General features: G+C 39.6%; 2 protein-coding genes across 5 annotated transcripts in view; one reads left to right on the top strand and one right to left on the bottom strand.

The window, feature by feature from the left end:
• LPIN2 (lipin 2) overlaps positions 1–14,733 on the top strand; it is a 44,816-nt gene extending 30,083 nt beyond the window's left edge. For 2 of the 4 annotated variants that reach the window (XM_032122980.1, XM_032122950.1), the window contains exons 9-20: positions 575–762; positions 1,954–2,047; positions 2,392–2,461; positions 2,565–2,654; positions 3,412–3,494; positions 4,612–4,756; positions 5,488–5,636; positions 6,112–6,198; positions 7,926–8,078; positions 9,102–9,216; positions 9,910–10,013; positions 10,327–14,733. In XM_032122980.1, the coding sequence (XP_031978871.1) occupies positions 575–762; positions 1,954–2,047; positions 2,392–2,461; positions 2,565–2,654; positions 3,412–3,494; positions 4,612–4,756; positions 5,488–5,636; positions 6,112–6,198; positions 7,926–8,078; positions 9,102–9,216; positions 9,910–10,013; positions 10,327–10,471 (1,423 nt within the window). In that variant the 3' untranslated portion in view covers positions 10,472–14,733. Of the gene's footprint in view, positions 1–574; positions 763–1,953; positions 2,048–2,391; positions 2,462–2,564; positions 2,655–3,411; positions 3,495–4,611; positions 4,757–5,487; positions 5,637–6,111; positions 6,199–7,925; positions 8,079–9,101; positions 9,217–9,909; positions 10,018–10,326 lie in introns of those variants that run through there. The other 2 variants (XM_032122970.1, XM_032122961.1) reach the window with 2 other exon arrangements.
• A 7,768-nt stretch (positions 14,734–22,501) lies between these two features.
• The window catches only part of EMILIN2 (elastin microfibril interfacer 2), a 31,520-nt gene continuing 30,663 nt past the window's right edge, over positions 22,502–23,358 (bottom strand). The window contains 1 exon segment of the mRNA XM_032122938.1: positions 22,502–22,914. Within this exon segment, the coding sequence (XP_031978829.1) occupies positions 22,577–22,914 (338 nt within the window). The 3' untranslated portion in view covers positions 22,502–22,576.

The following is a 23,358-nucleotide window of genomic DNA, read 5'->3' on the forward strand; positions in this document are numbered from 1 at the left end:
GTTTGTGGAACCTCTGTGTTCTGCAGACACAGAGGGGAGTGCATTGAAACTGCACTTGTCAGTACTCTTGTTTAGCCGTATTGTGGACTTTGCAGTGGATCAAAGTAGTAACTCTAGCCTTAAATGACAGTGTGACTTTTTTTTATGTCATTTTTCTTTTCTGTTGTACTTTTTCCAACAGACAATGTTCTGAAAACACCAAAAGCAGTGCCCTATTTTTCCTTTTTCTTACTTTACAACTTTCTGGTAAAAATTGAGGAGCACAGTATTCTGCAGAAGCTGAATGTAGAGGATGTTTTCTTAATTTAAATCCAATTTAGGCAAGAAATGTAATTATTGCCCAGTTTAGTGTAATGTTAGGAGAACTGGAAACAGTCTACCAATATTTTGAAGGGTTGGTGTGGGTGTGTGTCTGGGTTTTTTGTTTGGTTGGGTTTAAATTTATGTTATGAAATGCTGTAAAAATGCAAAAGCAAGAATTTTTTTTTTTTTTTTTGAGTAATCATGTAGTGTGTTCTGTAACCTAAAATCTGTACATTTTTTTTAAAGTAAAATACTTTTCACTTTCCTTTAGTGATTCTGATCCTGGCTTCAGGCAGTGGACAGAGTCAGATACCCTTTCTGGTTCCCAGTCACCCCAGTCAGTGGGAAGTGCTGCTGCTGATAGTGGTACAGAGTGCATGTCTGATTCTGCTATGGACTTGCCTGATGTTACACTTTCGCTTTGTGGAGGTCTCAATGAAAATGGAGAGATTTCTAAAGGTATGTGAAAGACTAAAGCATAAAGGGGAATAGAGCTCAGGCAGCTAAACAAATGAAGTGGCTTGAATGCTCTGATTTCCTCCTCACAAAACTTTAGCTTGTTACTATGCTCACGTTGAGAAAAGGGGATAGAAAATCTTCGTTTTTCTAAAATTCACAAGCATTTGCTAAGCAGAGATAGCAAAATTTAACCTCAGATAAATCAAGAACACTTGATGTCTTGAGAAGCTTTCTGTCTCCTTTTTCGTACTATATATTGTTTATCTGACCAACTACATTGATTTCTGGCTGCAAGTCCTTGTTTAGTCCTATATAAATCTTAACAATTCATCTTCTTTCCAATTGCCTGATTTTTCTTCTTTTTCAGTTTTTTTCAAGTGATAAAAAAACCCCTCTGTGTTGGACTATTTTTTCTGCTCTTCTTCTTCTGTCCTAAATGATTGTTAACCTCTAGATTGTTATCAGCTGACTATTCTCTTTTAATGCTTTAGCTTGTTTAATATTGAAGTCATATGTATTTTTGAGGGAGCTTTTAGGAGCATAAAATCTTCATGGACATGTACTGCAGTGTTTTCATATTACTTTTTTAAATGGTCATCCAGTCTCTTAATACATTTAGTGAAATTTAGGTGCTTATTAATAAAAACTCAGGACTGTTCTCGTGGTAACATGGTAGTAATACTGGATTTGATTAGAAAAAAAGGATGTCTTGATTGCAGAGTCTTACACTAAATCATGGATTTCGGCAAACATGTATAGAAACTAGTTATGAAAATGCTAGTTAGTGATAGTAGTTTTTCAAACCTGAAAAGCTGATATCACCCTTCCCCCTCTTCTTTTAGTGTAGAATGTAGGCCCCTTACCTGCCATCACAATTTTTGAAGAAAACTTGTCTAGACAAGCATGGCTTTCTTTTTCCAACCTTTGGACTGAATTAGTTCCTCCTTATCCTTCCTCTTCTAATTTCCTAATGCTCTTTACTGTGACTGTTGAAGTGGTACAAGGCTTTTTCTGTAGGGAGGAGGCAGTCACAGGATCCTTGACAGGTAGGCCACATTAGCCCATCTTCAGTGATGCTGCAAGATCAGCAGAGACTCTGAAATGACGAAAGGGTTTTCCTAGATATAGACTAATCAGACATCTTGGGATTTTTTATTATTATTTTCTAATTAAAATCTCTTTCTATTGCAGAAAAATTCATGGAACATATTATTACTTATCATGAATTTGCTGAAAACCCTGGACTCATAGACAATCCTAATTTGGTAATACGGATTTATAACAGGTAAATTCTCTGTGTCATGTAACTAGGTCATAGAAAATACCATTTCAGATCTTGTCTCTGAAGTGAGCACATTTCTCAGCTTCTATTGCAATTTGTGTGTAAATCTGTTTGAACCAAAGATTTGCATTAAATTTAGCTTTAGCTTAAGTAAGATTTTTTTTCTGCAATTGCCACTGATGTTGAATTGTATATATTAAAATGACTTTGCTTGCAGAAAATGTTAATATTAGTGGTTTGGCAGCAAATACATATTTTCATCAACACAAGGGCAAGTTTTCATGCTGGTATTTATTGATCTGTAGTCAGATTTTGTAATATCTTACCAAAAACGTGTTTTAAAACAGGTATTATAACTGGGCATTGGCTGCTCCGATGATTCTGAGTTTGCAGGTGTTCCAGAAGAGTTTGCCTAAGGTAAATAGATAAATGCATACTTTCTTTGAAAATTTTGTATGTAGTAACACCTGATTATCTCTTTGTTTTTCTATACAAATTAAAAACACGTCTAATTTTTCAGGCCACTGTTGAGTCTTGGGTCAAAGAAAAGATGCCAAAGAAGTCTGGACGGTGGTGGTTCTGGCGCAAGAAAGAAAGCATGACTAAGCAGGTGGCTGAGACCTACTGTGATTTTTTTTTTTTTTCTGTTAGGTGTTAAAAGATGAAAAAAGGTGTTAAAAGGTTAGGTGTTAAAAGATGAAAAAATTATAATTTGTCAGCAGTACCTCAAAACAGCGCTCATATAGCTCAGTGTCACTGATGGCCAGCTGAGAGTTGCATAGCTGTAGCTGCATCTGTTCATTTAGATTCAGACTGCATCATTGTCTGGTGTTACTAGTTTCTTCAACAAAATTTACTGTATTCAGCTGTTGTACATTATTCTTTAAAGTCTTTCTTCTAAGCCATAAGCAGTTATCAAAGCTACTCTTCAATCACTGCAGTATGTTTTAGGAATATACACACAAATAAATATGTATGTGCTGTACTGCATAATAGTTAAGCTGAGACACCCCATTTTAGTCTAAATCAAGCTTTCTTAACCTTGAGTATGGGCCTTAAACTTGCCCACAAAAAAGCGATTTATAAGCTTAAAAGATTGACAGCTCCTTTAATGCTAAATTCATTGCGTTAATCTAGTAGTTCTCAATTTCTGGCACACAGATTTGTTTCCTGAAATAATGAAAAGCTTTAATAGATAATTTCTTCATAAGCATCCTTTTATTAAATAATTTTTAGAACTTATTATGTAGAATGGATGGTTCTGAGACTTAATATACTTTATGTACTACTTTGGTAGCTGTTTTTCACTTGGATTGGTTTAAAATGCTTAAAATGTCAATATGTTCTTTATTATCGTGTTGCTTTAGATACCAGAGGCAAAAGAGGGGAAAACTGAGACTCAAAGAGCAAATGAACTACCAGCAACTATAAAAGAGCAAGTTAATAGTAGGTGTGTTCCTGTCTGAAGACTTACTTGTGAACCGAATTGTATCTTCTTTTCCTTTTTTTTTCATTTCTTTTGGAATGAAGGATTCAGTATTAATGTACTGTGGGAAAAAACATTTTCCTGTAAGCTACTGAAGAGGAACCAGATGTGTATAGCAAACAATTCAGCAAAATAATGTGGCAGCAAACATTGTAGGAACTACAAATACACTACAATTATTTCCTAAATCCTATTGTGTTTACTTCTTAAATCATAACATAACTGACAGAACAAATACGTACCTGGTAACCTTTATCAATGGGCCACTGCTCTGTAAATACAGTGATACTGTTTCTGATAGACTTTGTAATACTTTTTTTCTTTTGTGAAGGCCTAATATTGTATCAATAATTTGAACCACGTGGAATTTTTTGTAACATGACATAATTGAAACAATAAAATAATACTAATCACAGTGCACATGTTGCCCAAGTTGTCGTAGACAGCTGTCAGTGCTTTGCACAAAACTCTCCCATTCTGGGATATTTATTATGCATATTCATATTCTCCCGTGATTTTGCAAAGATACTTGTGAACACTGGTGTCTTAAAGATTTAAAGACCTAAATATATTGTGATGTAATACTTAAGAGAAACTTAATGCTGCTTTTAATCTTCAAATCTCTAATGAACAGGAAAGTAAGTCTGTGAATAACCTTAAAAGGTGAGCAACTTCACTAACTTATCACCCACAGTTTAAATGACATAGTAACTGAGGCAGCTTTTTTAAAAACAAAGCACTGCTACCCATTCAGTGTCTCTTTTCATCTGCAGTTTACCTAATTCATCAGCACAGTATTAGTGACCACTTGACACGGTGTCTTTACTAAACCCATCGTGTGTGGAGCCAGCTAGGAATAGTCATGTTTAGAGCTCCACCAGTACTGGCATTACAAATCTTACTTGCTTACTGGCTTGTACTGGCTTTTATCTGGGCATTCATTAGGCCATGGACTTCCTTAATCTGTGCTATCAGGTAGTAGCAAATCCTCAACGTAAGCAGAAATTACTCTGGCATAAGCATCTTACTCTATTGAAGGATTTTATGTAGCTTACATTTATTCTGATTGATGTCATGTTAGGCCTCCAGAGGATGATTCTTCTAGTGATGAAGCATCCCAGGAGTTGAAGGAATCCCTGAAAATGGATTCTGCCCCAGCAGAGCATCCACCCCATGGGAATGTTACATCTTATAAGAAGTCACTTAGACTGTCTTCGGACCAAATAGTAAGTGACATGCCTGTCTTGTGCATTGGATGCTTCATAACCCTTAAAAAAAAAAATCTTCAAAAAGAAATTTAAAGTGTATTTCTGTGAAAAGAGTAGGCAGCTGCAGGGAATTTTTGATAATTTTTTCTTCTGCTGTGTTTTTTTAAGAATCTGTTAGATTAAAAACCAGTAATTTCTTACAAAGTTCTGTAATCAGTTATATTAACATGTTGCCAAAAAAGTGACATTGTTTGCTTCTGCAATTTGGATATCCTGGGATATGCACATCTGTGTAACAACATACATTTTAAATTGGTGTGCACTGTGGTCTAACTTACAAGTTAGTTCTGCTGCTGTCTAAATGTATGATTTTCATCAGGAAGAATTTGATGAAAGCCTTCACTGAGTAGGAAATACTGTCTTATCCTATGGTAAACTGGGAGTTCAATTTCAGAATGCTGCAGTTCTACTGTAATAGCACGAATTAAAGTGGCAGAGTGTGAAATATCTGCTGCTGTAGTCAGTATAAGAACTGTGGACATGCACATGAACCAAGCCTGCAACAGACTTTGACAGCAAAACTGTGCCAGTGTTAAACCATGGTTCAGTTTTTGATGAGTTAATCAAAATACACAAGGAAGAGTATATGAGCCATTTTGTGCAGCTCATTTATGATCCTAAAATCATAAAATAAAAATTTTAGAGGGAGGGCAACTTATATTTTCAATTATTTTTTTTTTTTTCTGCAGGCAAAGTTGAAGCTCAGAGATGGCCCTAATGATGTTGTATTTAGTATTACAACCCAGTATCAAGGGACTTGCCGTTGTGCAGGAACAATATACCTCTGGAACTGGAATGATAAAATCATCATATCAGACATTGATGGAACAATAACCAAGTAAGTATCTTAGGGAATTTTCTTTCTTTTCTTTGTTGTTTGTTTTTTTTTTCCTAATCTTACTTTACTGATCCTATCCTGCTTTTCAAAACAAGGTAAAGGAACTTTATTTAAGACAAATACTAAAGGAAGTTCATTAACAATCTTACTTTGATTTTCATTTGTACTTGCCTTTAAAGCAAACTAGAAAATGTATTTTAAAAGAATAATACCAAGATGATAATGTTTGCCACGTGATTGTTCCCTCATTAGACTTCTCCAGGTTTAGCACCCATAGGTTAACTTGGAACTGACTTGTGTTGTATGACCTCACTAATTGCTCTGTCTGGACTAGTTATTAGTTCTCTTTTTAAATAGTATGGACCTTCTACACAAATATTTCTGTAAATACTCTTTATAAATTGTATGTTTGTTAGTGTTTGTCTTTAACAAAACTCATATACCATGTGTCAGGTACCTTTGATTCTCCTTTTAGGTCTGATGCTTTGGGACATATCCTCCCTCAGTTTGGCAAGGACTGGACTCATCAGGGCATTGCAAAACTCTATCATTCCATAAATGAGTGAGTATACAATCTATGAAACAATTAGGATTTTCTGGAATATGGGAATTAATGTACAGGTAATTGGATAGTTGTTAAAAATTACGCAGTTTATTAAAATGTGTTGGTCGAAGTGCTGCAAGTGAGCTACTTCTCTCATACACAAATGTAACTAAATTCTTTCCACAGATACACACTTTACAGGAATGCAAGCCATCACTTACTAGTTCCCTTCTCAGACATTTTGTTCTGCATTTTAGCTTTTAGAAACGGTGTGTAATATTTTCATGAATACAAAAGAGAATAGAAATAATTTCTCAAACATGCACACCTGTTTTCCACCAACTCAGGTTGGTCACAAAGCCTTTCAGAAACATGGTATGGCATAAATTTAAAACCTAAATAGTGTCCTTCCAGTGTATAAGTGTTTTCTGGTTTAATGGGTTTGCTCCCAAAGCCAGGTGAATGCTCCATAGGTTAGATTTTATGTTCTGGAACAATTTATTACTGGCACAAAGGGTAGGTTGGTGACCAGGGTCAAGTTTTCTGTCATTTTGTTGCATTTCTGACATAAGCCAATGTAGTACAGTAGAACAATGGAAAAGTAATGCAGCAAATCAGCAATTTCCCCTTCCTCTCTCTGGATTAGTCAAATGAATGTGTTCACCTTGTGATCTGCAAGGACCTGCAGACGCAGCCCATGTGCCCTTCCCCTTGCAGCTACAGTGAGGTGTTTGCTTTCTTCAAAAGTGTCGTAAACTGCACCTTTATAAATGTACTGTTCCTCTAAGAGGTACATAGCCCTATAATATTTGTGTCCAATAACTTAGGGCAGAATAAACCTACATACTTCCTTACCTTTCAGATGTGGTCCTTTGTCTAGCAAACTTTTTTCAAAAACGCAGTGATTCCAGAAATAATACTTGCTTACTGAGGACAATCAACTGTTAGAAACTTCAGGATTAATTTAAAATAATCAACTTCTATCTTTTTTTTTTTTTTTTTTTTTAGTAGTCTTTCTTTCCACAAAAATATTTTGGGGTCTGTATTGTTGGCCTTCATGTGGCCCCTCGTGATTCATGGGAGATAATACGAATGTTTATGTTTTGTTTGGGTGGCTTGGGGTGGGTTTCCTTGTTTATTCAGTGCATAATAGAAGAGCAGTTTTGGAATTGTTTGCCAAACTCAGTCAAGTCTTTGAAAATGCACATAAACACTCAAGCCTTTTGTGCATGCAGTAACTGTATACAAATCTGTGTGACAGATGAACATACAGAGTCTGCAAGAAGAATTTAGGGGCTTAATGAATGCTTGTTGTTATCCATCCTTCACTCTGCACTGCAAATTCTGCCAACAACCTGAAAGAGACAGGAGATCTGGCACCCGTTATTTTGTGATGCAGATAATTTAAATAATTGCTGTCATCCTACAGCTGAGCTGAAAGAAGCTGAATAAAACCAATGTGACACTTACTGAAACACAGTCTAGTCCGTCTAATGGTGTCATCTGAGTATTACTATCCCTATTCTGTTTGCACTTCCTGTTTCTCAGTTTTGGTTGTGTATTTAAACTGCTACATGCCTTGCAGATTCTTTTAAGAATAGAAAAGTCTTTCCTTGTGTGTGTGCAGAGCTCTGCAGCAATTCAGTACCTAAACTGGTGCCTCTGGACGTTGCTATAATCGTGTACTTACCCTTGCAAAGAAACTTTGGCAGGAATATGAACTAAGTTGGTAATTTTTTTTCTAGAAATGGCTACAAGTTCCTGTACTGTTCTGCCCGTGCCATTGGGATGGCAGATATCACCAGAGGATACCTGCACTGGGTGAATGACAAAGGAACAATTCTCCCCAGGGGCCCTCTCATGTTGTCCCCCAGCAGTTTGTTTTCTGCCTTTCATAGGTAAGCATGTGGGATTTCTTGTATCAGTTCACTCCTCATTTCAGAGAAAGAGTAAATTAAAAATATTTGGCATTACAGCTATAATGAAACGTTCCGTTCTGGACTATATTTGCTACTGAGACTTGATGTCCCTCTAGTGATCATTTAAAAACTCTGTTTCGTCTGAATTTCACTTGTATACTTCTGTTCCTGTGGGCACATTGGAAGTGGCTACAAAACACAACATATCAGTCCAAGAGGAACTTGTTTTCCCTTCATTCATCTAGTCTATGACTGATGACTATTAGGTTCTGTTTATATTAGTACACTTCTGTCTTTTCAAGTATACCTGCAAGGGTTGCAGTGCAGTGCTACTACACGGTAGAGAGAAAAGAAAACAAAGCGGGCAGTACAGACTGTCACGTGAAGTGATCTTGTGGACGTGGGAGTGCTTCATGTACAGCTACTTAAAAAACAGGATGGGAGTGTAGATATGGTTCAACTCAGTTGGTCTTTTGGACCAGCCATAGTCTACCTGTTCTTGATGGGAGGAGCTAATGATGGAAAAGTGTTGGGGGTTTTTTGTTTGTTTGTGAAGGAGGTTTTGTTTGTTGGGGTTTTTTGTTTATTTGGTTTTTATTTTGTCATGGATAGCAATGACAGCAACTTCCATTAATGTCATGGACCTTACTTTTGTAAGACAGGAGTTGTAACAAGCTTATGTGTACTTGATTAGATCTTCTGATTCAGATAGTCAGCTACAAAAAAGCAGTTCACAACTGCATTCACAGCTAGGAATTCCTTCCCATTTCTACTTAGCCTATGCACAGTATTCACCTGTTTCTTTTTACTGTGGATGTTGGAAAAGAGGGAATGTTTGATTGTTTCTTGTATTGTTCTTGGAGAGCTACTTAGCACTGTCTATACAACTACCAGTGCTAGCAACAGGAAGCAATGAGAATATAAATATCAGATAAATGGGGTAAGGAGGATACCTTCTATCAAATCATGATTTAGAATTTGACTGTTGAAATTTTATTTTAGGGAAGTAATAGAAAAGAAGCCTGAAAAGTTCAAAATCGAATGTTTGAATGATATCAAGAATTTGTTTGCTCCCAGTAAACAGCCTTTCTATGCTGCTTTTGGAAACAGGCCCAATGTAAGTGCCCCTTTCTAACTGAAGGGTTAAAATGTATGTACTTGAGAAGCAAGACAAACAGGCTTTTCTTTTTGTGTTTATGAAAATTTGAATATGGAAGCAGGACACTGCTGCTTCTATGGGTTTGGTCAGGAAAAACCACATGCAGATACCTTAAATAAAAGTTGCTACGACTGCTTATATGACAAAGGTTACAAAGATGCATTAGTATTCTCAGAGTTTTGTTAAATATGTGGCACCTTTGCAAATTCTTTTGAAGTATTTTAACTGCTTTATCACCTAAGGGTATTAATTCAGTGCTTCATGGTGTTGAATCCCTTTTACGTATCGTTCCTGTATTTTCTCTGCAGCTCAGTACTTCTGTAATTGAGTGAGAGAAAGAGGGGTATTGTAAGAAGAATATTGTCACCAGGAGTGGTGTTGTGTGGTATAGACTTTGTGCACGTTTGTGGTCCCAGGCTTGGGAACAGGAATTAAGTGTTTGGAGGCAGGGGGAATATTTTGTTAAAGTGTGCATGTGTATGTTTTGGGGGTGGGGTTTTTTTTACTGTTGTTCAGGGACCTTTTTTTTAAGAAGCAGATTTACTGTAGCCTTTTTGGATCAGCTTTTGTCATTCTTTTGATAAATTGCTTGTTAGATCACATTCAATAAGGAAATGTTGAAGCATGTACTTGTGTTGGTGCTTTTTGCAGGACGTATATGCCTACATGCAAGTGGGAGTTCCAGACTGCAGAATATTTACTGTGAATCCAAAGGGTGAACTGATCCAAGAACAGACTAAGGGAAACAAATCTTCGTAAGCCCATTTTTGTTATTTCAGCCAAAGACAGTGTTTAGGAATGAGATTATGAAATAATTGCATTTATGACCATCATCCCCTGTTACATATGACATGTGCAAAGCCTTACTTGCCAGGGACTTACAGCTTTGGGTACTTGACTGAAATTTTTCAAGATGAAAACTGGCAAAATAAAGTTGAAAATAGCTTCTGCAGTCATGGGGCTTTCTTTGACTAGAACTTTCTGGTCTAGATTTCTAAAGCTGCTTTTGGCTACAGCTGAACAGTAGCTAGACTGCTAAATAATGGTCTTTCTTCTTCTTTAATACAGGTATTACAGACTAAGTGAGCTTGTGGAATATGTGTTCCCATTGATTAATAAAGAACAGAGTTCTGCATTTCCATGCCCAGAATTCAGCTCTTTTTGCTACTGGAGAGAGCCTCTTCCTGAACTTAACATGGATGACCTGGCCTGAAAAGTACTTCTCACCAGAAGAAGGAATTTCATATTCAGCTACTCAGCTTCAGTTTAAATGTGAAGAACTTTCTTAATGAAGATGTTAATTTATATATTGGTACCGTAAGTCTTACTAAAGAAATCACTTTAATTTCATTGGTTTAAAACAAAGAAAATGCAAAGCTACTGTCTTACTTTTTGTGGGAGGGTGTGTGGATTTTTGTGTTTGTTTGTTTATTGCTTATTATTATATACCTGTTCTAAGGCACTTGAGATTGACCTGTCATTGATGGTCATGGTACCCAAGTGCTTCTGGGCAACTAAATGCTGAGGTAAAATATGACTTTGCATTTTCATCATTACAGACCTTACTGTAAACATAGATTATTCTTTTTTTAAGTTGTCCTAAGTATATTTTCTAAAATGAAGCCAAAAAGTGTATGGAAACTGCCAAATAGAATGTCAGACCTATTAATGAAAAACGTGGTTTAATGTTCAAATGGTCAATTAGGCCATTTTTGAAAGAAGCCAGAGCCTAAGACAACTGTGCTCTTTCTCAGCTAGAATACAGAAAATGTATAGCCCTTACTAGCCTGACAGATTCTGAAGACATAAAATTCCTCTTTAAATGTTAATATGCCTTTTGTTACATGTACAAGACTGAGCTTGTACAAATCACACTCTAACTCTGCTTATTACGTCTTGGGGTTTTTTACACACAACGCTTAAACTATTTCACTAGCTTGTTAAAATGAAAGTTGTCTTCAGACACTTGTATGGCTTTTGTTGTTTTCAGGCTGTGCTGCATCATGTTAAATTTTCATCAAGAAAAATCTTGGAACATTTCTGTAAGAGTTGGGGAACTGGCATTTTTATTTCCTTTTTCCGCACAGAGATAATGTGTATGTGTGTGTATGCTGTGTAGGCCAGTAAAATGTATGTACAGATTATATTCAGGGAATTGTAATACTAAAAAAAAATTATGTATTTAATTTTTTAATTGTCTACTGCAGGTCTTTCCAGAGTTCTGTATTGCAGGTTTTCAGTAGCTGGAACAAAATACAACTCAGTCGTGAGATTCCAGCTGTCAGAATGGTTAAATGCTGTAGAGCAGAATAAAACCTTTTTTTTTAATGTTTTGGGTTATTCACAAACATCATGCTGGTCATTCCTCAGGTTCCAATCAGAGCCTGTGAACAAATTACGTTCCAATTCTGGTATTTATCAGCTATAAAAGCAGCTAATTGTTCTTTCTCCAAGAGTACTTGAAGGCAAAGGTGGCTGCTTTTTAAGTTGAATTAGTACATTTAACTTCTTTTGGACAAAACTATGGTGAGAATGTATCATTTCACCAGCCCAGAGGGCTTAAGGACTACAGTCATATTTAAACATCATTTAAACACCAGTCCTGGGCTTTCTGGGTAAAGCGTTTCCTGTCACTCACTCCTTTAGTGAGTTCCTGGGGCCATGTGTTAAAGATCCTTCCAGGGGCAGCATCCAGAATTTGCATGGACTCTGGGGCAAGTTCTTCCCTGTACTCAGCTCCCGGTGGGAGCAGGGCAGAGCGAGTGCTCTCTGGCAGGCGTCTCTATGGCTGCCTGCTCCGTCCTGCACTGGGCTGCTCCTCTGGGAACAGCTGGGCCAGACCCTCCTGCTTCAGCTCATGTGTGCTGCACGCAGGCAGGGAGCTCACTCGGTTTTACTACCTGCAAAAGAGTACATTTAGAGGATTTTACGTCCCTCTAGGAGTATTTTTTTCTCCATTGTCAGGCTGAGAGTTTTAACCCACAGTTCTGATGTAACACCAGCTAACTCTGGACAATTGGTGTGCTGCTCGGGGAGGAGCATTTTTAAATCACTATATAAATGAAATTTTTTTTCCCCCATTATAAAATTCTAGTGTATTCCTGTATTTATAAAACACTGGATAAAGAGTGGAAGCAAGCAAAATCAATCTGGAATCTCTTTCAGAGCAGGAGAAGGAGAGTGGGATAAAAAAAATACCTGTCACGGTGTGTCCTGCATGTCAGTGAACTGAAAGGCATCCTCATTTTTATACTGTGAGAAAAATACTTTCTGTGGTTCTTGGTTACTAGTCTACTCAGTGTTTAAGTGGATTTCACAGGATTCAATTCAAAGGATATTTTATTGCTTTTTTCTTGTATTTTTTTTGTAATGTCAAAAGCTTGCAAACCTCATTCCATGTATTTTTTTTTTTGCTTTTCTTACTTTTTATTCAATAGGTTTCATTAGAAACAAAAATTTTCATGATCACCAAGTGCTTTGAATATCAATGTGATTTGAGCTTTTAAGTCACTTAAATACTTAAAAATTAATAAATAAGAATCCAACGTAATAAAGTATTTTAATTACAAGATTAAATATTCTATCTAAAGATTCTATTTTGCAGAAAGGGAGTGAAGCAGCCTTTCCTAAAACATTCCTTTTGTGGATGTCAAAATTTTCTTTACTATGCTTAAGTCTACTCTTGGTAGCCCTGGTATTACACAGCTTTTCTAAAGATAAAAGCACTTCATGAAATTATGATGAGTTCCCAAGTGGAACAGATTGTTACCAAGGTTTGGCTGTGTCTTTTTTGGTTAATATTTTTTTTCCACTAGTCTTATTTTTTTTTCTTCAACTCCCTTCATCTTTTTAGACAGTCATAAAGATAAAATGTGGATTTCAAAGTGGAGACTTGAGTAAATAGGAAGCATGGAGAAATAGTATTGGGTGTACCTCCAAATACATGTACTTTCATCTGGTATGAAAATGGGGGTTGTGTGAGTTGTGTAGAGAGCTCCTCATTCTGCTGACATGTCATTTTGCATTGTAGGAGTGTCCAAAAGGTTGCTTAATTTAAAAAAATTGATTTTTTTTTTCTCTGTAACAGCTACAGTTTTATATTTTTTTTTTTGATAAAATGTAAATGTTGTCGAGTCTTTCTGACATGAGTAGGGCGGGGAGCTTGGTTTTTCTAAATCTAGCTTGTATTTGAAGCGTCTCAGATTGTTTGTTAACCCTGTTTCGGGACAGAATATGGGGCCTGTTGTTGCGTACCTGTGTTCTTGGGGCTGCTGGGCACTTTACTGACTCTAGAGCAGACATCTCATTGCTGTCAAACTGGGCTTGTGCCACAATATCAGTGTGGAGTGGGGTAAATAAGAATTATGCATTAGCCTGTCCTTTTGTTACCTTAGTGGAGAGAAGTGGCCTGAAACTAATGTTTGAGAACAAGTTGTGCTGTACTGATGTAAAATTAGCGCAAGCTACATCATTCTTTCTGTGAAAGAGGAACTTCTAAGTGTGCCTGGCTGTGGGCACACGCACACCCCTGTTAAGACTGTGTTGTTGAAGATGCAGATCCTCTTAGCGTTGGAACCCCTCAAAGGCTGAGTCAATGACACCTGTCTGGGAGTAAATAAGGAACATTGCAATTCAAGACTTGTTAGTGACTTGGACATTACCCATTTCTATAATGATTCAAAGATCAGCAGTTTTAAGGGTACGCATTTCTGGATTTTTTTTTTTTTTTTTTTTTTAATTTACTGTACCAAGCATGTTTGTACTTCAAAAGATTGGGCTTTCATTCCCAACAGTATACAAGTGCATGTGCAATCTTGGCTCATGTCTTATTACCCTTCTGTCATCAGTATATGCCTTCCAAAACCCTTTTTTTTCTTTTCAACTGGAAAAGTTTAACACTTGTGTCAACTCTGTTATGGAACTTCTGAAGCAAACTCTGAATCCGTTTATGGTAAATGCAGAAAAGATGAGCTTTCATGTTAATGTTTCATGCAAGTATTTTAGAAAATGCTGTCATATGAATGAGTTGTTTAAATGACTGTAATGCAAATTCCTAATGAAACATCACAGATAGATAGTGAATTTGAGATGCCTTTAAAGTGTCACTGTTGCCTGAAGAAATTTTAGTTTCCAGAGTTAAAATTTGCTAAATAGAATGGAATTATTCGGGACTTTTTTTACAGTGTTAATTCCTTCCAGATGAAAGTTAAAATGTTGTTTATTTTGAGGGTGGGAAAACTCTCTTCAGTCATTTGTTTCATTTTTATCTTGAAGATGTGGAATACTTGATTGTTAAGCAACCCAATCACTAATAAGGTAGTGTGTTTAAAATGTCAAATCTGTGATCATACCAATACAGTGGTTTTTGTTAAGACTGGACTGTCTTGGGTACAGCAACCCACACTTCAGTGCAATGTTTATTGGTGTTCGGAACAATGTTATCACAATAAAAACAGACTTAAAGTGAAAATTCTCTTTCCTTTGTGTTTGGTAATACCTTTATTGTAGTGCTGATCGAGTAAATGTGGGGCTATTAAAATTGCATTTATATTTAACATGGAATTCAAGTTGGTCTTCTAAGGACTACAGTACATTTGCATTCTTTCACGCTTGATTTACTTTTTTTCAGAGTATTTATACAGCTGATAAAAAATTGCTGTCATCAAGATTAACCTGTGTGCCAGTACCAATCCTGGGTTACAACTATAATGAAAAGCAAACATGCACTTGGTAATATAAAATATCAGGTAACAGAGGCACGACCTGGGAATGTAGAAGCTGCCTTGAAGAAAATGTTATAACTGCAGTTTGAGCTCTTGTAAATCTGCCCTAATTTGGAGATTTATCCTATTTCCATCAAAGTTAACTTTTCCCTTTCAAGGGAAAGAGTATTGTCTTCCACAGCAGTTGTTAAATAGTTTGAGGCTAATATTGTGAGGCTGTCTTGGAAAAGGGGCCTCAGGCTTTCAGTAGAAATTGATTTTCCTGGTCTCTTGGTGCTCGTGGTAAATGCAACCAACTCGCAACCTCTCTAGAGAACCAGAGTGTTCAGTCACATTGTGACACATCTGCATGAAAAGGTCAGTGATGCTGTGCCTTTTGGTCCTTCTGTGGTGGTATTGGTGTTTTATCAGCTCCTGTGCTCCTGCTGGGTTTCCCCCATGACTGTGCTCGCACACTGCGCTCACTCCTCACCCCACACTCTCCTCACTGCCCATTTTCACACGTTGCTCTCACTGCTTCTTTGGTGCTGCAGTGAGTGACTGTGCCAGTGCAAGCAAGAGAAGGGTGGTGTGTCCTGTGTATGCCAAATGTTTGAACCTGTTGTGAAAACATTTCTGAGCTGCCCTTGTTTCTCCTGTGTCCATCTTACCTAATGCACTCCTACTAGGGTGGTCTTGTTTTTGGTGGATGGATTTTCTGTCTTGGAGCAACTGGCTTAGATGTGTGAAGAGCAGAACCACAGTTTCCAGGAACAGGCACTTCCCTCTGTGCAGGACACTGCCTGGAGTTATGTCATACAATTGGTGCACTGCGGGCCTGCAGGCCTGCACTGTTTTGGTGGGAAATACATGTATGCTCCCACTTGCTGCCAGCTGAGCTCTCGTACCAGTGGTGAGGTGAGCAGGGAGTCGGCTCAGAAGGGTTTTCTGAGCAGATGTCCCACATGCTGCACGCATTCAGAGCTTTGCAGGTTTCACTGTTGGGCACAGCAAGGGTTTGTCAGGGTCCTCTGCCTGGCAAGGGTGGCCACTTCTGTGCAGTGTTTCCTAAGCAGTCCCTTGCTGCTTTTCCTCCTTTCCCTTAAATTAATCAAACCCATAATGGTGTTTCTGTCCCACTTGAGAGCTGGTGCACCTCCTGTTTTCTTTCTGGTCATGTCTTTCAGTCAACCTTTCTTTGCCTTCTCTTTTTAATTCATCTTCCTACCTTGCCGGTCTCTAATCTTAAATTCCCCACCTCTGATGATACTTCATGTGTCTGTGCTCTAGTAGTGACAAGCAACAGCCTGAACTGCTCAGCCTAGAACTGGCTGAAGGGCAGGGCTCAAAGGGTTGTGGCGAAAGGGGCTGCTTCTGGCTGCTGCTGCGTGACCAGTGGTGCTCCTCTGGGCTCAATTCTAGGGCCAGTTCTGTTCAATATATTTATCAATATATTTATCAATGTATTTATCATTCTGGCTGCAGGAGCCAAATGCACCATTTGCAAGTTTGCTGATTATGCCAAACTGGGAGGTGCTGCTCACTCCGGAGAGACAAGGCCTTGCAGAGAGATCTAGATGGATTGGAGCTTTGGGCACATCTGCTTGCAATGCTGTCGTGGTTTGGCAATGGTATTCCCCAATTTCATGTTCCCACTGAAATACCCCAGACCACTGAGCTTTCTCACCCCTCCTCCAGCTCCTTCCCTTCCCTTGTGGAGGGCTGGAAATGAGAGCTGGAGGCACACAGAGATAGAGATCACAGGTTGAGATAAGAACAATTTACTAGAAACAGCAATGAAATAAGAAACAGTAACAACAGCAAAATGACCAGCAGAGTGTACAATTCACATGTGCTTGCTCACCTCTGCTGTAACACTTAACTCTGTCCCTACCAGAACCAGGACAAATGCAAAGGCCAGTGATTGGTAAAAATGAACAAACAAACAATAAAAACATCCAACCAACCAACAACCCTGAAAAATCCCCAAAGTGTTTCTGGAACCTCTTGTGTGTAAGGCAGCCAAGTGCACTTCCCACATGCCATTGGACCCTTCCTTTTCCCTGGAACCCACCCTGGTTTCCCCATGCTCTTGAACTTCAAGCTGCTTTGATAGACCACAAAGAAGGGTGTCCCACCAGGGCCTTAGGAATGGCTGGCTGCCCAGTCTCTCAGTCACTGGGAAATATACCACATGCCAGCAGAATGGACAGAGGGGAATGCAGCCCCGGGGTGGTCTGTCCAGCTGCTCAGCACTCCCGGGCATGGACAGCCCGTGCTCCATCTGCTTGTGAAGCACACACAGCCTTGCTGCAGTGGCCGGCTGAGCCCTGCAGAGGCCGGGTCCTGAGCCTGTGGGCTCTGCCCACTGCCATGCTGGGGGAGTGGAGGGGCCATCTCAGGATCCCCAAGCCTGTCAGTGTTTAAGAGGCATTTGGCCAATGCCCTTGACAACATGCTTTCGCTTTTGTCCGGCCCTGAACTGGTCAGGCACTACTTGTAGGTCCCTTGCAACTGAAATGTTATCTTTGCCAGGAATCAGGGCAGTGACTGAGCCAATAAGATGGACAAGAATTGTGTTGGCAGAATTTCTATGTACTGCAAAGCCTATGTAACAGTGCTTGACACTGAATAAACATTTAAAATATACATGCAAGCTTGACTGAGAAGCCAGAAATTGCAGTTCTAAAGGCAGTGGAGAAGAGAGCAAAAATTTTGGCTTACAGTGCTGCTGTATTCCCTGGAAAGCAAAAGAGCATTGAAGCATGATACAAGAGGTAGGCTTTATTTGGACATATCTGCAGTTGTTTTCTGTCATACAGTTCTCTTTATGTTGCTGGGTATTACTCTCTCTCCCCATTTGAGATTATTTTATATATATATATATATATATATATGCATGAATATATGTATAGACATGCACACCAAAGCATAATTTGAAATGCACTGTTCCTTTTGCTGAAAAATTGTAGTAATGTTCCTTTTTTCACAATTGAGACAGGAAAATAAATGCCAAAACCTGCTTATGCAGTAACATGTTACAAGATGTTGTTTGAAGTCTCCCATATACCCAAAGAATTGGCAGAGCTGCTGTTCTGCATCTCAAGTCTGCCGGGTACATTGCAAAAAGGTTGTGTTGGCTGGAGCACAAGTCTGTCTTGTGATGGCAGGAGACTGCCCCCAGGTATTCCTGGTAGCTGAATGATTTGAACTCTGTGCCATTACCCAGAAGCAGCCAGCAACCTGCAGAGCAAGTCTCAGTGGAGTGCACATTCCTCCCATCTCCAAGCTGAGACCATAAATGCATTTCTGGTTTTAGTGAAACAGACCCATAACCACTAGTGGGCTGTCATGCAAGGACTTACCTAATCAGCCATCACTTCCAAATGCATGCTGTATTGTCAGGAAACAGTTCAATTCTGATTTGAATATCCCAACTGCAGCTGGGGAGCCCTTTACCTTGCATTCCCAGTGCATTTTAAAGCTGCATGGGGTGGTGATGGGCATGTTGTTTCAAGTTGCTTTCTTATGCTTTCCACCTACAGCTTGCTTGACTGTTTGCAATTTTTCTTTGGGCCAGTTGGCTACACCAAACCAACTAGAGTCTCAGTGACACTGCACAAAGTTGCTGCAACTAACCTGGTGTACACTGAAAGGAAATGTGATAGAATACCACAGAAAATCCTCATTGCTTTGAGTGTTCTCAAAGTGGACAGTAGAAATGTTTTTGCTGTCTCAGAGGTCTTAATGGCAAAGTAATGAGGTAGAATTTTTTTAATACTTTTTGCAGTGAAAATTGGCATTCCTGCTTTGCTGCAGTCTTTCCTGGGGATATGACTGATTTATATGTCACATTGGGGCTCTAGGATATGCTTGCCACATTTGGCCAGAGCCAAGTCTCTCTGGCTGTCAGCATGCTGGCTTGGCTTCAGATATTCTGCTGCTAAAGCCCTGCCTCTGGGAATTCAACTGTCTCACAAGTGATATTGCCCTGGGGACTCACCTGGTTTGGATATTTGCAGTCCCTGGGGAACCACAGTGCTTGGTGCCTGGCTGAGGGACTGTCAGACACTCATCTGCCTGCACAGCTTCACCTGGTAGGGTTTGGGTTTCTTCCTGTTTTGATGTCAAATTAGAGCACCTGGCCCAATAGATACTGTATTGTCTAAGAGTGTTGCAATTCTCACATAATGCCTTACTAAACTACCTACAAAGCAGTCTAAAAGGTAGCACTGTGATCTATGAAACAGGCACCAGTCCTGTCTTAGAGCTCCCACCTACTGGATTTTTTTTAAGGCTTTCTCAGTTAACAGATGCTTCCCATTTGAGCTTGTGGATGCTCCTGGATGTGGCAGTCAAATCATAAACCCACAGTGAGAAATGTTCCTTTCAGAAATACCTGCACTGTGTTCTGCTGCTGATTCTCACCAAAGATGTAAATGCTCCATCAACAGGCTCAGGGTATTGTGGAGCAGGGCTCTTGCTCTTTCCTTTGAAGCTGGGCTGTTCTGTGTGGAGCCAACCCTTGTCAGGCCTTTGCATGCATTTGTGCTTGAATCTCTTCCAGCTGCTGCATTATTAATATTTTATACAAGCACTGACTGGAGCAGAGACCAACTCAGGTTCCATCCTCCCTCTCCCTATTCATGGGAAATATCTGTACATCCCTGTGGTCTTCCCAGCTGGGTCAATATTCCACCTTGTAAGCTCCAGGAAAATAACCTCATTAGGAGGAACCGAGCCACCTACTCTGATTACAGCAATTACCAAGGAAGTGCAAATTAAGGGTCAAGTCCCCCTCAACAAAGGCGGGAATCTTAGACAGAGGTTCCTTGTAAAAGGTCATAGCTTTAGCCACCCACACTGCCAGACATGAATGGGAAGCTACCCCTGAAAGGTCTAAAGGTGTCCTCAAAATAAGCTGCTGGGATTGTGCCCTGCTGTGACACAATTTAGGGAATGCTCCATAGCAGGGTACAAATATCAGTTATGCTGCATTATGAGGGCTTAAACTATCCCAGCACTGCAGCAGCAGATCCTGGTCTAAAGGGAAACTTTCTCGTAGAAGATGGCCCTGTCCCATCAGCAGAACTGGGCTTGTGAAGATTTGTGGGTTGGATTTTGAAATCTCCTGGAGCAGTTAGGTAATAATTACATAATTGATACAACTTCTGCAACTCTTAGCTCTAAACTTGCCCTGCTGATTCTTAAAAATTTCTCACTTGGAGGGAGGTGGGACAAAAAAGTTGTGTTTGCCAGCTAGGTCTCCCTAAGCACTCAGCTCATTTTGTTTGTTTCCATGAGTCATTTTTAGAACAGGCAACAATAATCTTGAGTCACACGTAGTCTGGAGCCAACTTCTTAGACAACACAGCTTTCTTGAGGAGAGTGAAAAATATCCTGAAAGGAAAAGTGCTTCTCTGGCTTTTGTTCGTAACAAGAAATTAAGTTTTTAAAACAAAAAAAAAAAAAGCATATGATATGCTTGGCTTTTGAAAACACAGAAAACAACCCTTCCTCTCTGTCCGTACAATTCTGAGACCTAGAAAGGCATGGGACAGAAAGGACAAAAGAAAGCTAAGCCCCCCTTGAAGAAGCGTGCAGTTGCTGACTGCATGAAAATGCACAGGTCCAGGAAAATGCAGGGAAATGAGGCGGAGGCGGCTCCTCCTATCAGGAGTGCAAGTTCACTGTACATCTTTGGCTACTGACTGCCAGCTGCTCTGACAGAAACAGCCTTCCTGCTACAAACACAGCCAGCCCTAGCTTCTGCTTATCTCTAACACCGTCATTTTGAAAATCAGGTGCCAAGAGATCTTCCCAAACCAGGCAGGTGCTTTAAAACTCCACTCACCGTTTCCTTCCTGTGCCCACAACTCCCCCAGTGCAACCCTAGCTGCCCTAGGACTGACTCAGAGGTCCTCTGTGGACAGAAAGTTTTTTCTGCCTGCTTTTTTTAAAAGCAGTTCAGCTTCCAGGATGTGATAGTTTGTTGTGGGAAGGCCCCATCTCATTGCCTGGAAACACAATTGTTAGGGAGCATCTGTTCCAAAACTAAGTAACAAAAGCACAAGTCTTCCTCTGATCTTCTCAGATGGGAAGGGCTTCAGCTAAATATACTGTGCTGCTCTACAGCACAGGGAGTTCTTCCCTCACCTAAAAAAATTGTTTGTTCTGAGGCTACAAACAGCTGTTCTGCATTTGTAATAAGGAAAATACACTACACAAACCACTATGATAAATACAACTCTGTGTGGCATGAACAGACTATTGAAAAGATCAGTTGATATAAAGAATGTACAGGTGACAAACGTATGTACATGTGAAAAATGAATGTACAGTCCTGCTCTCAGTTAAACGTGGCTGGATTTGTTTTCAGCCACAAAAGTGATCAAAATGCTAACTCCTAAGAGCCAAAGCATCGCTTTTATTACCTCCACTGAGAAGTGGCTAGTGTGAGAAGTAAAATACTGCTGCCTAAATTGTGTTTATCTGTTTAAGCTAAGGAAGCTGCTCTATCCATATAAACAGATGCTGAGTGTTAAAACAAACCTCATTCAAAAGCACCAATGCAGGAGGCTGTCACAAGGACTCTGGCAGACAGTTGGTTTGTGCATTTGACAATATTGACTAAAAACACTATTTTCCTTTATCGACCATTTTTTCTCTGATTTGTCTTCTACCATGCACTGAAGACAAAAACTTCCCTTCTAATGCAAGTACTGCTGGAGTACCAGAAACAAACTCTATAAAATTTTTTAAACTTTTCAAAATCACCATTTTTCTGGCTAAGCAATGATGATTCTGGTTTATCTGACCTGTTTTATTAATTTCCAGGAGCAAGCTTTAATCTCAAGAGCATCATGAATAACCAATCATCTTTTTTACTCTATAAATAGACAATAACTGTTCTAAATCTTTCAGTAGTAGCAACTGCACCTTGAGCTCACATCTGCCCAGTGGCAAGCTGAGGCAATTTTCTCCCTATGCTGCTGCTTCCACCTGACTGAATCACTCAGCTTGTCTCCTAGCATTGTGTTTGGCTCTTAAAGGCAAAAAAGAAAACTGATGCAGATGAATATAATTTTGCTTTGCACCACAATGGTTTGCAATTGCACTGAACAAACTGATTATGCCAACACACGTTATTAAATAATACAAGGAGTAAAAAGTCATCAACCATATCCACTACGATTTCACTTTCTTGGCTCTGCTTTACTGAAAACATGAAAATAGCTGACAACAACTGTAAACTTGAGTGAAGATGTAAACTTTGATACACTAGGGGCAGTTTGAAAAACTAGGGAAGATATTGCAAAGGCAATTTAATGGGGAACAGCAGGAGCACAATGGAGAAGTATCTATTGAGAACATACTTGTTTAAACAGTTGTTCTGCTTGTACAGGTAAGCAAGGGCTTGGGAAGGAGTTCATTTAGCTACAAAAATGTGACTTTTGTAGCTATCTCTGGAAAAAAGGGACAAGGAAAAGGTTTCTGTATAGACTATAAACCCATCACTGAAATCAAATATATAAACTGAATATATTAAAGCTTTGAATTTTATTACACTTAAGTTCTTCTGAATATCTTACCCTTCTGCCCTGTTCAAGGTAAACCTAAACATGAGAAATGGAAGGATAAAGGAGAACTCCACTAAACGTGGAGTACATTTCGTCAGAGTCTGTGTAGGCCAGCTTGCCTCCCGTTACAACAACATTTACTTCATCTCCTGCTTTGAGGTGAAGAACAAGGTGGAACGTCCCAGGACCACCACAGGTCTGTTTCCCCGAGTAGGGTTTGTGATACTCCAGCAGTTCCCTTCTGTACCCAGCAGTGTGGAGCTGAGCCACACTGGCGTTGGAGACGGACAGCACCGCTTCTACGTACTCATCCCTCTCCGGGGCCAGCACGGCCGTGATCAGGTAGCGCCCTTCATACGGTGATGTGAAAATGCCTGTAGAAGAGAGACAGACTGGGCTCAGCACAGTAACTCACAGTGGGGACACCTGACTGCTCTAAGCACAATGACAAACATAAAGCCACATGGGTCACCCACTGCTACGTACACGTAACTGCAACAAGGTCAGCCTGGGCAGGGGACCAGCTGATTGAAGTCATGAAGGCAAACGCCCACCTAACACCTCAGTGCTTGAGAAGGAGGCAGCCCTCACTCAGGGCCCTTGGGGAGGCAGTATGAGAACCTCCCTCCTCCTCTCCTCTCCTCCAGGTGACCCAGCCACAGTGAAGTGGATTAGTAAGGAACCTCACCTCTGCTACTTGGGCTCAGCTGGCCTCAGGTGGGCTGAGGATGCACAAGCAGCTGTGTAGTGGTGAGCTGGGCCTCAGTAGTACTGGGCAGTCGTGGAAAACCAGCTGTGGCAAAGCGTCTGCCTGTCCA

The sequence above is a fragment of the Corvus moneduloides genome, chromosome 1 (assembly GCF_009650955.1).
Source record: "Corvus moneduloides isolate bCorMon1 chromosome 1, bCorMon1.pri, whole genome shotgun sequence".
In the NCBI taxonomy this organism is placed as follows: Eukaryota; Metazoa; Chordata; class Aves; order Passeriformes; family Corvidae; genus Corvus; species Corvus moneduloides.